We start from the raw sequence: 13,223 nt of genomic DNA, 5'->3' as shown, positions 1-13,223 counted from the left end.
ACTTGTTGACTCGCTATTGCTTCCTGTCCTTAATACGAACGTGACACGTACACTATGAATATTAAGCGAGCGTGCAAGCGGCGAGCCCAGATGTAATCGGAAGGTTTGGTGTAAACGGATGTAACTGAAATGAGGCGCAGCAGGTGATAATTATAATTAATTAATTAGTTAGGGCTTGGTGAGCATTTCTGATGAAAAACCGGCTAGACCTAATATAGGTTTTGAAGGCATTCGATGACCAGCGACCGAGGGTTTTGATTTGTTGTTGGGAGAGACCTTTTTGAGCGGCTGTGGTAGCTGCTCCGATGCGGAATGAGTGGCTAGAGAAATGCTCTGCTGAGACGCCGGATTTGATGAGGACTGCTTTAAGATGCTTTTGGAACCAGAATCTCGTCGCTGGATGATTGGAGTCGTTAGTGAAAAGAGGGTCGAGTGGGGATTTGGACGAGGAAAGTTTATACTGCAGGTAATTAAAAAGGGCATGGTACGGTTGGATGGGAGTTTGTAGATTGAAAATATAAACGAAGTGACCTCTTTTATCTCTGTTCGTTTTGCGTTGTTTAATGAAAAATGATATGGTTTCATTATCTACGATCTGGAGGTCTGTAATGGAGGGATGGACATTTGGGTCGAATAAGGAAGTAATGGTCAGTTCGGAACAGCGGAGGAGACCGAAGAATGCTAGGATGAACATAGCTTCTAATGTATATGCGGTGTTGATGGAGTGGTATCCAAGACGGAGTAATGAGATGCATCTGGTGAGTATATCGATTGTGATTGGTTGTCTGGTATCTGGGCGCGTGGGGCGGGATCTTTGGATTCCTTTAACTAGAAGGGACGTTTGGGAGTTATTTATTGCGGGTGTAGGTTTACCGTGGATTAATTTATGGAAGAATTGAATGCCGCTTAGATAGCTTTTAATGGATCCGGCTTGGAGACCTTTAATACTATGCAGATGAGATATGAATGAAGTAACTGTTAAAAGAGAAAATTCGGGAAACGACAGGTTGTGAGAGAGGTGGAATGATTTGAACGATTTCCATGCGGTGTAATAAGTTTGCAGGGTTCTGGGAGAGACGGCTTGGAGGATGGATTCGATGGACGTGTCCAGGAGGGATTTTAGCGGATGGTTTATGGGAAGATCAGCTGCAAATAAGGAGGTACTGGAGTTGGAGTGGGGTCTGCTTCTGGGGCCAGCATCCTGAATTTCTGAAAAGAGAAACGGGAGAGAGAGTCAGCGATTTGATTTTGAGCCCCTGGAACGTGATTTGCAGTTATTAAGAACTGGTCGCATGCGGAGATCCATATGAGGCGTCTGAGGAGTGGCATCAGCGCAGGTGAGCGAGAACGACCTTTGTTGATACAGTGAACAGTTGCTTCGTTGTCGCAATGGATTTGGATGCTTTTGGTTGACCATTCTTTCCCCCATTGGGAAGCTGCGACGACGATTGGGTAGAGCTCGAAAAGGGCAGAGGAGGCTGAAGACTGGGGTGTGTCCAGGAGCTGGGGGGGCCAGGGAGACGCGAACCAGCGTCCTTGGTAATAGCCGCCGAAGCCGATCGAGGGAGCTGCGTCTGTGAACAGTTTGATATCGAGGGGGAGAGAGATAAAGTCGTCGTAAAAAAAAGTTAAGCCGTTCCACTGATTGAGGAAATTAATCCATAATTTTAGCTCGTTTTTTGACTCGTCGGAAAGGATGATCCGATCTTCCAGCCCATGAACGGATGAAGAGAGGGCTAGGAGATGCGCGATAAAAGGTCGGCCCTGTGGAATAATGCGCATCGCATAATTTAGGTGGCCCAGCAGCGAGAGAAGTTCGCGTTTTGAACAATCTGTGCTGTCTGTAAAATTGGAAGCGATTAAAATGATGCGATCGATTTTTTCCTTAGGCAGTGAGGCCTGGAATTTTGCTGAGTCCAGATTGATGCCCAAGAACTCGATGGATGTAGTTGGACCCGATGTTTTCTCGTGGGCTAACGGAATCCCTAGTTCGGCGAAAACTTTTTTCACTATGAGGAGGTGAGCCTCGGGGATGATGTCGTGAGGTGAAATTATTAGGAAATCGTCGAGCAGATGGAGAAGATGAGGAATTGCATAATTATTGGAAAGGATCCAACATATGGCTTCAGAGAGAGTGTCAAAGATTTTTGGGCTGCTTTTGCAGCCGAAAGTTAAGCGCACAGCGAAATAATACTTTTTCTGCCAGTTTACGCTGAATAAGTGCCATGAATCGGGGTGGATTGGCATTACTTTAAAAGCAGAGGAGATATCTACTTTTGCAAGCCATGCACCTCGTCCAGCTATTTTAATCATGGTTATGGCTTGTTCGATATCATGATAGTTAAGAGAATACTCTTCGAGAGGGATGAGACTATTGATGCTCGGATATGGAGAATTATGGGGGGGCTGAAAGGTCGATTATCAGCCGCTTTTTTCCAGAGAATTTCCTGGTAGCCACGCCTATGGGGCTGATGCGAAATTTGTCGAACGGGGGGGCCTCGAATGGACCGATCATGAAACCGGATTCAATTTCTTTTTTTAATTAGCTTATCTACTACTCCGGGCTCTGCTAAGGCGGACTGAAGGTAAGCGCAGATAATATTTTGCGTGGGATGGCTTTCTACACCGGGTTTAAAGCCTTGATTGAGACCTTTCAGTAAATAATTTGTGAAGTTGGCATCTGGGTGGTGTGATAATTCTTCGGCTAGACGGAAAACATTCACAGGAGTCGAGAGATAGTTTTTTGCATTTTTATTGACAGATTTTTTGACTGGGCATATCACGCGGGCGTGTGCGCCGCCGCAGAAATCGCAGACGTGGAGAAAACGACAGCGTTGTCTTGGGCATCTCCCTTCGTTGAAGTTCCTACAAACTTGTCTATCGGGTGCCGAGTATGGTGCTCTGATTGAAAAATCTTCTCTTGCGTGACGCAGAACGTAACTTGTGGATTTTATGGCATTCTGCTCTGGGCAGGGAGGGATCGACGGATTAATTTGGGGGCATGCCGTGGTGGCATGGATTGTGGATCTGCAGATTGCGCAGGAGATATTTCTGCACCCGAGGAAGACTCGGTTATGGAGATCGGTGTCCAACGCTCCCCAATAGGGACACTGATTCCATTGGGAAACGCGGACGGCGCATTTTGCGGAAAACAGCTTGTGGTACGTATAAAAATGACTACCCCCGTAAGACAACGCGAGCTCCGCTATAAAAGACAGATAGTCGTTCAGCTCGCGCCGTCTATGGGGAAAAGACGAGCATATGATTTCTGTATAACGGCTGAAGGCAATACAGAATTCGGCTAGTGACAATGAACGTGATGTAACCTGTGAGTTATTTTTTAGAGTGACTGAAATGTCGCCGCAGTCTACTTGGCGATTGGACTCAGCCGGAGGAAACAAGGACAGGAGAGAACCCAAATCAACATCTGCACCTGCTAGGATTTGAGCTCTGATGTTGTTCGTCACTGGAGGAGGTTCAGATGCTACTGCATTCGGAGGGGCTGGTTGAGGAGTGGCTGAGAAGAGAGAGAAAGGAGAACGCACTTGGAGAGGGTTAAAGGGATGGAAAATCGGGGCTGTGGCCGTTTGCGGAGGCATCCTCACGCGGAGATTGGCCCCCGGGTTAGGTGGAGGAGGAGGAATAGGAAGAGCATAGTGTGGAAGGGGAAATAAATGCGCCGGGGATTGACCGGCTAACGGAGGCATCCTCACGTTAGGGTAAGCACGTGACGCTTGGGAAGGAGGAAAACTGAAAGATGTAGAAGGGAAGAAAAACGTTTGGGGATCGTGTAAGAAAGTGGAACTGCCGGGATCTAGAGTGTGAGGTACCACGATGGGAGGGGCTGAGGAGGGGAGTTGACCTGGAGGAGATTGGCGCCCATCCGTGACTGGTTCCGGGGCGCGGCCCAGGCTAGCGGAAGGTCTGTGACGCCGTGGCGCTGGGGGCGGAGCCTAGCGCTGCAAGTGAGGAAGGAGGTACTGCGGGACGAGCGATCGGGGCCCGGCGAGCCTTGCTCGTTCGAGCCGAAGGAATTGGAGCTGAAACAGAAAGGTGAGAAGATTGTAAGGTGACATATAAATTAAATAATTCTGCTTTTTATATCCTGCGGGAGAAATTTGCATCAGAATTAATTAGGGCTTGTCTTAGCCCCTTAACTGTCCACTTCCCTATGGGAGGGATGTTAGGGGGAGCTGGAAGGTGGGAAGGCGCGGAGGAAGACAATGATGAAGATGATGAGTTCCTCGCTGGCGGTGGTGAGGGGAGTCTTCGGCGCCTTGGAGTATGCGGAGAGGATCTGGAGGGCCGACGTCCCCTGGTTGAGGATGGAGGCTCGATGTTGCCATTGGCTGCTGGAGAAGGAAGGGTTGCTGGATCTGCATTTTGCGGTTGAGATGACTCCGTGATGAAAGATTCATCGTCGGAGGGGAAGAGCTCTAACTCGGACATGACTGCACGGAGGCGGAGTCAGATGCTGAGAAATTAGTCATGAGACAGGAGGTAAGGGAAGGCTTTATTTATACTGGCTTCTTTTTGCGCTGATTGGATGATTACCTGAACATGCTCCTCCCGAACTTTGTTTACATAAAACTTCATAAATAGAGTGCGTGTTCACAATGACACTTTAAATAAATAAAATTATGATTTAAACTATGTTTTACTTTTGATATAAACATTTAGATTAAATATGCCATTCCCATTAATGCAGTTAAACACTTAAACTAGCCTACATGAAATCATTACTGAGAAGTTACAACATTTTTTTTATATTCAATAAATAGAAATATTTGTTGTGGATGCAATGCTTTTGAACCCTTTTCCTCTGGCATTCTGTGTTTTAATGTTTTACATACATAATTGCTTATCATGATAATAGCAGATTGTCTGAGAAAATAGTTTCGTGCAAATAATGCACAAGATCTATCTGTTTCCATTAAAAATATAATAAATTAAAAATACTATTTGGCTAGTGAAATTGAGAAACTTTCTCTGAAATGTATTTTACACTATTTGATTTATTTATTCAAAAACAAGCCAAGGATAGGCTTATGATTTTTATTAATGTAGCCTAATGTGACAGCAATTCCGTATTTCATATTTTCCTAATATCTTGTATCGTTAAACATGGTATCACGTGGATGAATAATCATATGCAAATGATATGCAGATGAGGATATGCATAGTAAAACTAGGCGTTGTAAGCTCCATATATGGTTATTTCGGGGAGGAGACGCATCTGCGCACATTCTTCTGCTGACTGGGATTTATAAAGTGAATTCTGCGCATTCTGGCGTACGAACGGTTTTATAAGTCTGAATATTTTTAAGCGTACGCCATTTTAGGCTTTCGGGCGCACGTACACTTTTAGTAAGGAGGATCCTACGCACAGTTTTATAAATGAGACCCCAGGTATGGGCCAGTCCAGCCCTGACATCATGCCACTCAAGGCCTTCTATCTCAATTCAAGTCTAACTTTAATTGTTCAATTCAAAGTAAAAACCATATTATAACAAATAAACATAAAAACATCACAAATCACTTATCCAATACCAAAAAAAGATAATTTATCCTCAAAACTGCTGCAATAAAGCTCCCAAATGTTAATGTTCAAATAAAAAAAGTCAAATTTAATAAGAGAAACCCCTTAATAAATGTGTTGAGATGGCATTCAATGGTCAACAGAAAAATTCAAGGTAAGAGGTGGGGCTTCTCACCCTACATCTGGGACACCTTTCATGGAGTACTGCTTCTTTTTGACCCAATGGTCACCGTTCCATTGTTTTGGGGCAAATTAATTTTTTTTTAATTGGATCCAGAGCTGAACGGGTGTAGTGGGCGCAAACCCGGCGATTCCAATGTGTTCAGCTAGGCGTCATAATGGTCTCAAGTGCATCTTGAACTTATTGTGTGTAATTGCACACCAAGTTGTTTGATGCACAGCAAGAGAAAGAGCTTTTGGATGAAAATGGCATGGTACGGTATGCAGCCAAGTGCTGGCAGGGAGTCTCAGGCAGCAGGGACAAAATCTGTGCTTGAATGTGCGGGGATGTGTGTTTTTCGTAAGACTGATCACACACCTCATCTATAGAGTGGTCCAAAGAATGTGTTGTTTAGCGTGAACAAGCCTTTTCAGTGTCAATTTTAAAAGAGTAAATGGATTTCTTGGAACCTGGTCACAACGCCACAGCACAAAGATACCTGGATCAAAGCATATCAAGGGGGGACACAAATTAAAGATCTATTCAATAAAAATCCAAGCTGGTTAATGGGATAAACATGGCCAATATTTTATCTCTGGCACCAGCCATCTTGCAATGTACAACTAAATCGTGTCAGATAAGGTTGCTGTCGCTTTCTCCTCTGGCCATTCTGGGCACTGGTCCGTGTGCTAATCAACATCCCAATGTGACAGACACAATAAAAATCAAACAGCATTTACAAAAGTCTATCCATATTGCTCATGCCAGCGGAGGGCAAAACGGCATTACTGTAGAAGAGAGAGAGTGAACAAGATATATACAGAATATATATAGAATGTGTAAGTGTGTGTGTGCACATTCAGGTAATGCTCACTAATGACCCATCGGGGGGCTGTCAGCTTGGACCGGCGGGCACACTGACTGAGTCCACTTGCTCCCCAGGGGGACAGTGCTGAAGCCCTGCACTGCCCTGTGAAGTCGTTGATCATAAATATTTCAGCCCTCTCTCACACTCCCTCTCTCTCTCCCTCCCTCTCTCTCTATCCATCTAATGCACAGAGGAATTTGGCGGCCGTCATGCCCCCCTTGCCGCACCTGTCACACACCCTCTAATTTGGGCTCTCTAGAGAGGCTGCTCCCTTGTGGACAGCTGTCCCCAGGGGAACATCCAGCAGTAGACCCCCAGGAGCTGTAATCACCCACAGCACCTTTAACAGAGGAGGGAGAGGAGGGGATCACAGTGGAAGGATCAACTCTGAGACTATGCAGAGTTCATTTCCTAAAGATTTGCTACAGTCTTGTCAGCATGGAGGCAGATCAAATATCTCAATTTCTAAGCCCTTTAATTTCACTGCAGACAAATCTTAATAAAACAAATCATTACTGATCATTGCTGATTCAGATTACCTGAATCTTAAATAAACGAAACATTACTGAGTGTATTTGTTGCATTGCCATTATGGATATTGTCTTGCACTTATACTGAAACCTATAGTGGAATGCAAAAGGTTTCAGTTACCGATGCAACTGTAGAATTCAGTCGATGTAGATGTGACACACCATGGTTAGGAGGCCAGGATGGACAGAAGCCAATGGGCAACTTTTTGGGGGGATTTTTAATGACCACAGAGAGTCAGGACCTCGGTTTAACGTCTCATCCAAAGGACGGTGCTTTTTTACAGTATAGTATATGATGTAGATGTAGAACTACCTATGAGCAAGTGTACCTAATGATAAAGCAGCTTTAAAAGCAAAGGGTGACTAAATATTACACCAAATATAAATATGATTTTTAAAAATAGAAGTTAATAATTTCATGAATAGTTATTTGTTTATCAAGTTTATTGATAAATAAAAACTATGACTAGCTTAATGCCTAAAACTTTCTACAATACTTATAGTTTGCAGGTAAGAGTTTGTGGAGGGACCCTTTCCGTCCTATGCAGCATGCCATTGCTCCTGTGCACAAAGCAAGGTACATTATGAAATGATTAACAGAGTCTGGTTTAGAAGAACTAGACTGGCCTGCATCAAACCCAAACCTGATCTTCTCTAAACACTTTTTTGGGATGAAGAGAAAAACTGACTGCGGGACAGATCCCATCGGCCAACATCAGTGCCTGACCTCACTGATTCCTGTGTCTGAATGGGAGCAAATCCCCACAATCATGTTCCAACTAGGGGTGTGTGATATATATTGTCTACGATAATATCGTAATTGTTGTTTTAACGATGTGCTATCTGACATTTTCAAGTATGTACCTCACTTTGCAAAAAACAAACAAAAATACACCTAGAGAGTGTTTGATAAACTGTTTGATGTAGCATTTTCGGTCAAGGTCAGACTACTGCATGTGCGCACTTAGAGTGCACACTCTCTCTGAGTGATTTACTTTATTAAAATGCAGTAAAAATGCATGAGTATTTGTCTTTTAGAGACAAATGTTTGCTGAATTTTTCTCCAAACAATAGCACGATTACAAATGCGATATTGATTTTATACACCATTTTAATAAACAATTATGTGACTTACATTTTGGACACACTATTGCTTGTTTTGCACTGTCACAGCACTGTTTTGTTACCGAATTAATCAGTCCAGTTGAACAAATTGGTTGAATGAATGATTCAATGACTCACACATTAAGAAAGTCGGTTTGAACAAATCGGTTGAATTATGACTCAATTATTCGCTCACAGAAACTAACATCTTAATTTCTGCTTTGAAGATGAATAAAGGTGTTATGGATTTGGAATGACATGAGGGTGATTAAATGATGACAGTATTATAATTTTTGGGTAAACTATCCCTTTGGGTAGGTATATAGGCCTACCCACACACATACTCATATTCAAAAGGCAGCCCAGGCTCATTCATAAAACATACCTGTGGCAACATTTTTGCAAAACGCTAAATACGTTGCGTTGTGCACGTTTCGCGACAGTTTCAAAGTGAAATGTCCAGTGAGTGGCGCTAAACGCGTGTTTAGTTTTTTCCAGAACAGATTAATGTGAATGTGGCAACGTTTTATTAATAAGTCTAAGCTTGTACATATCACTGCAGTTCTGAATTGAAATGTCCGGTGAGTGGCGCTAATCGTAATGCTCCATCACATTTTAAAATAACATACACCTAAACCCTAAACCTACCCGATAGTGTTAACAAAAACAAATGCGACATCATAACGTACTCGTCGTAACCATGGCATTTTAGCTTGTTTTTGAACTTTGAGCTCTTGTATCATGACTCATCTTTCATGGGGTTCGTACCCGAGCTTTCCGCATCACAAGTACAATTCTGTACCAGCTGAGCATAGTCAGTAAAACTATGGTAAAACACTATGGTAAAAAGTGTTTTGAGGTCATAACATAGTTGTGCAAGGAGCCATGTGAAAACTAGTCATTATTAATCCATAATCTGCCCCTGTAATCATAATTGTGTCTGAAAACGATTGAAAGTGCTTGCTGTTTTACTGCTTTTTGCGTTTTGCCAAAATGTTGCCACAGTAACGTTTTTGCAATGAGCCTGTGTTGCCAAAAGGACAACCACTTTGGAAACTGTCACACACGCACACACACACACACACACACAAAAGATTCTAAATTGCAATTTGCCACTTTAAACTGCAGTGTCCTCAATGCAAATGCCATCAAGAACATCCTGTAGGAACATTATTTTCTCGAAACTAGAGGAGAAAGGACACAATGTTTCTCTTTGTTCAAAAACAAAGCATTACAAAAAAGTTACATCTCTGCGGTCTTTAAGGAACAGATGGCATCAGAACCAAAACATGTTGAATTTACTTGGAATTTCTTGTGAAAAAGCACAACAATTCATTTAAGTGAAGGGGGTATATTTATCACAGTATAAAAGCACAAAGGGGTGTTGCCCAAGTATACTTGAATAAACTTGTCAACCTGACAAGAAGGTTTAAAAATACACAAAGAAACTTTTTACCGAAATACCAAAGGCACTACAAGAACCTTTGGGAAGTCACGAGGGCAGACAACATCTTCTAATTTTATGTTAGAGATGTTTTTTGGCACCTGAAATTGTAGGACAAATGTCTGTAAATGTCAGTGAGATAATGTTACCTCAAAAAGTTGGGTGTCTTTCAAAAAATAGAAAAGAAAAAAACAATTCAAAAGAAACATTTAAAGAAAAATTATTATCGCACAAATAATTCACTACCAACATAAACCAGTTATACAACCCTGGAGAATATTACCCACATCTTTAAGCATTCTGCCCATGACATATGGCTGAAACTCCATGACATATGGCTGAAACTCATATCTACAGGACAGAAGCAAAATAACATTACTTTGAAGGTCATGTTCTTTACTCTTGGGAATTTGACAGACCAAACATAAGGGTCAAAGGATCAATAGCTTCATTATAGGAATAGTTAAATCAAAGCTGAAAACTCAGTCATCATTTCCACACTCATATGATTTTCTTCCTTCCATGAACTACAAAAAAAGGACATACTTTTTTTTTTTTGCTGAAAGTTTTCTTTTCTTGTCATGTTTTACATTACTGACGTCAAATCTGTCCCAAAGCGTTTCAGGTGCCATGTTTAAATACAATTTTATGTCTACGGTGGAAGGAGTGATTTTAAGCAAATAACCAAGTAAATTTGGGCTTTTATAGTGCTTTTTGGTCATTTTTGCAGCTTTTTGGCACCGTAAACAACTGTAATGACATGACTTTTTTTAATTGATCACAGAATTTCTATTTTGAATTTACAATTTGAGCTTTTTTATCAAAACAACTATAAACAATATTTCACAACAAACATTTTGCTTTATTGAGCCACTGAATGAACGTTAAAATTCGAGGGTATAGCTTTTCTGTTTCAAAAAAGTGCTTTTCTAACTAAAACTGAAATTTCAATCCATTTTCATTCTACTTCCTTTCAATAAAATGTAAAATTCTGAACCCTGTTTGCTACCTCAATTCAAATTTGAAAATTGATTTGGAATTTAAAAATACATTTGAGAATTGTGCACAAACCTAGTTAGCAAACAATGAATTGTTTGGAGAGGCCACAATAACATCAAAAATGCATTCAAAGTTAAGCTTCATTTTCATTGTTCTGTATGAGGGCCTCTGTCTCAAAGACGATATTCAAAATACGCATTTCCCAGAGAATCCTCCAAAGAGGCCACTCTGTTTTGAAGACAGTTGTTAGAGGAGTTCTCTCATCTGCAGTAAGGCTTTCCTTCTAGCTTCGTCCTTTGAAAGCGTGATTCAATGGCACACCTAAAACAGAGGAAGCTGTTCTGATACCAGTGCCAGACTCTTTGCCGTGTCCTTGAACGAGATCACTGTGTTTGTCTAGGCTAACCACCTATTAACTTTGAATGAGTCATAATGTGAATATTCATGAGTGTAAATAAAGACAATATCCATTTAAAGTTTAGATGAACTAAATCATTTAGGATAGTGTTGTATGTGGCACGTGATGAAAATTTGTAAAAGTATCAAAATAAATTCTATAGGTAACATTTGTCTACACCACAGTTTAGAAATCAGAAACAGATGTGTAAGTTTCTTAGAAACCATCAGTTTTATTTTTCCTCACAATCTCTCTCCTGTGATATCCAGCGCTTTCCAAAGCTGCCATTGTAAGAGCTGGCAGGTGTAATCACTCATAATACACATTGTACCACATTCATACACCTTCATTCAATCAGGCCATATTGTACAGTCATAAATGCATGTACTGCTCACATGGGGAAAGCATGGGCAGATACAACAGGCTGAATGAACTCCCCAGATGGCGGCCCACATTCATGCCCAAAAAGAAATTGTACGGGAAAAGGAAATAATGTTAATTACCGTAAACAAAATCTGTGTCAGACACACTGATATATTTCAGCCCAAGTCGGCGGGCTGGGCCCAGCTTCATGGTTTTGCATGCTTATCTTTTATTCTCGACCCCCTTCCTTCTCTCTGTGATCGCTTTACGAGCTCAGCAGAACTGCAGTCACAGCTGCCATCGGTGGCCCTGTTATCTCTTTGTGTTTTGCAAAAAAGGAAGATTAGGCATTAAATATCTCCTCCCATCATGCCACTAATTGTTCTTTAACTCGCTTCCTGCTCAGTAAAAGCGCCGAGCCTCATACAGATGATAATGTCACACTGCATGAATTGGGTGTTGATTTGATACACAAATGTAATTGTTGTGTTTAATGAGGGCAGGCGACGCTACGGGGTGAAGACGGTTTATTTAAGTCTTTAAAAACTCTTCCATCTGCAAAAGAAACTGCAAAGTTTAAAAATTGGCTGTGGCTTAATGCATCAAGTCTGAAAGATTTTTTTCCCCTGCATAGTGTACACATGGCTCAATCCCTTGTTATCAACAGCAATGTTATATTATTTAAATAACTGATTAGATGGAAATGCATTGATTTTAAATGACTCTCTATTACCATTGTTTTTTTTCTTAAGCAATTAGAGCTTGAAAATCATATTGTAACTATGAAATGGGTGACCAGTTGGTTCTATGGTTTCAAACTAATTATGAGTTTATGTCAGCAGGGCTATTCAGGACTAATTATGCCAGACAACTGAGACTTCATCACAGTTCATTTGCAAAGAGTATGCGAATTATAAAAAAACAAAAAAAAAAAAACAATGGAGAGGAAATATTCTATTGCCAAATATCGGACTGACGAATGCACTCTCAACGAGTCCCTCAAGGTAGGGGGCTGCAGCCAAGATAACAGACATACTTCACTAACAATTTCTGAATTAAAGGTTAATTCAGGGATGAAGCGGGAGCAGTCTGGTGAGACTTGGAAAGTTATTTCATTACCTCCTGAGAAAGTGCTCCTGAGATCAATTATCATGAAGAGAAAAAAAATATTTCACAATTATAATTTTTTTGCCATGTATTTTCTGTGTATTTTAATTTACTTTTAATTAAACTATAACTACAAATAATCTCTTTACGTCCTCACCCTTGTGACGGACGGGGGTTTTTTTTCACAAAAGGAGGATTTTTAAGATTCATTAAACTGTTCTTTCAAAACTGTTCATGACAGACACCACATATTAAAGATTTGTGAATCAGATGAAATATTGAAGAATCAGCTCAAAAGTGATGATTCATTTACAAATCGGACCAATCTGGTTCTAGGATTAACTTAGTGACTCAATGTCAGAGCTGTTCTTGAGTCAACAGCTGGAGAACGATTTAACAAATATCAACCTAAATTTTGGTCTGTTCACAAGGCTTTAGACTACAAAGATGGTGCACTCATATTAAAAATTGAAGAGAATGCAGAAGTCCCGACATCTAAATAGAAAAGCCAATTGACAAGTCATTGGTAAAGTCATTGTGTCAATGCAGCAGCCAGTAGAAGCTTTGGTTGCTGTAGAAACAGTCAGTGTTCTGAGTTGCGCGCTTATGACTGCATATGCGCATTGGCTGGCCAAGCCTGACAAATGCAATTTTCTGTCATGATTTATGCGTTTAGAAACAAAATTTATGAGACAGTTGTTGTCAGATATCA

The 13,223-nt window shown here is 41.2% G+C and overlaps 1 protein-coding gene across 1 annotated transcript; it reads right to left on the bottom strand.

The window, feature by feature from the left end:
• Positions 1–1,018: 1,018 nt before the first annotated feature.
• Positions 1,019–4,449, bottom strand: LOC130105700 (uncharacterized). Its single transcript, XM_056271832.1, has 3 exons — positions 4,166–4,449; positions 3,863–4,040; positions 1,019–2,406 (listed from the first exon to the last, which is right to left on the bottom strand). The coding sequence occupies exons 1-3, from the start codon at positions 4,447–4,449 to the stop codon at positions 1,132–1,134; spliced, it is 1,737 nt and encodes a 578-aa protein (XP_056127807.1). The 3' UTR covers positions 1,019–1,131.
• Positions 4,450–13,223: the final 8,774 nt, after the last annotated feature.

Source organism: Rhinichthys klamathensis, unplaced genomic scaffold (genome assembly GCF_029890125.1).
Source record: "Rhinichthys klamathensis goyatoka isolate OS25496 unplaced genomic scaffold, OSU_Roscu_1.1 h1tg000325l_1, whole genome shotgun sequence".
NCBI classification, from domain to species: domain Eukaryota; kingdom Metazoa; phylum Chordata; class Actinopteri; order Cypriniformes; family Leuciscidae; genus Rhinichthys; species Rhinichthys klamathensis.
This window is presented reverse-complemented; position numbering and strand designations above follow the sequence as displayed.

Coding starts and splice junctions, on each gene's coding strand:
- LOC130105700 (XM_056271832.1), bottom strand. CDS start 4,449: ATGTCCGAGTTAGAGCTCTTCCCCTCCGACGATGAATCTTTCATCACG. Junction 4,041..4,165: donor AACATCCCTCCCATAGGGAA/GTGGACAGTTAA, acceptor TTTCTGTTTCAG/CTCCAATTCCTTCGGCTCGA. Junction 2,407..3,862: donor TGGGCGCCAATCTCCTCCAG/GTCAACTCCCCT, acceptor TCGACCTTTCAG/CCCCCCCATAATTCTCCATA.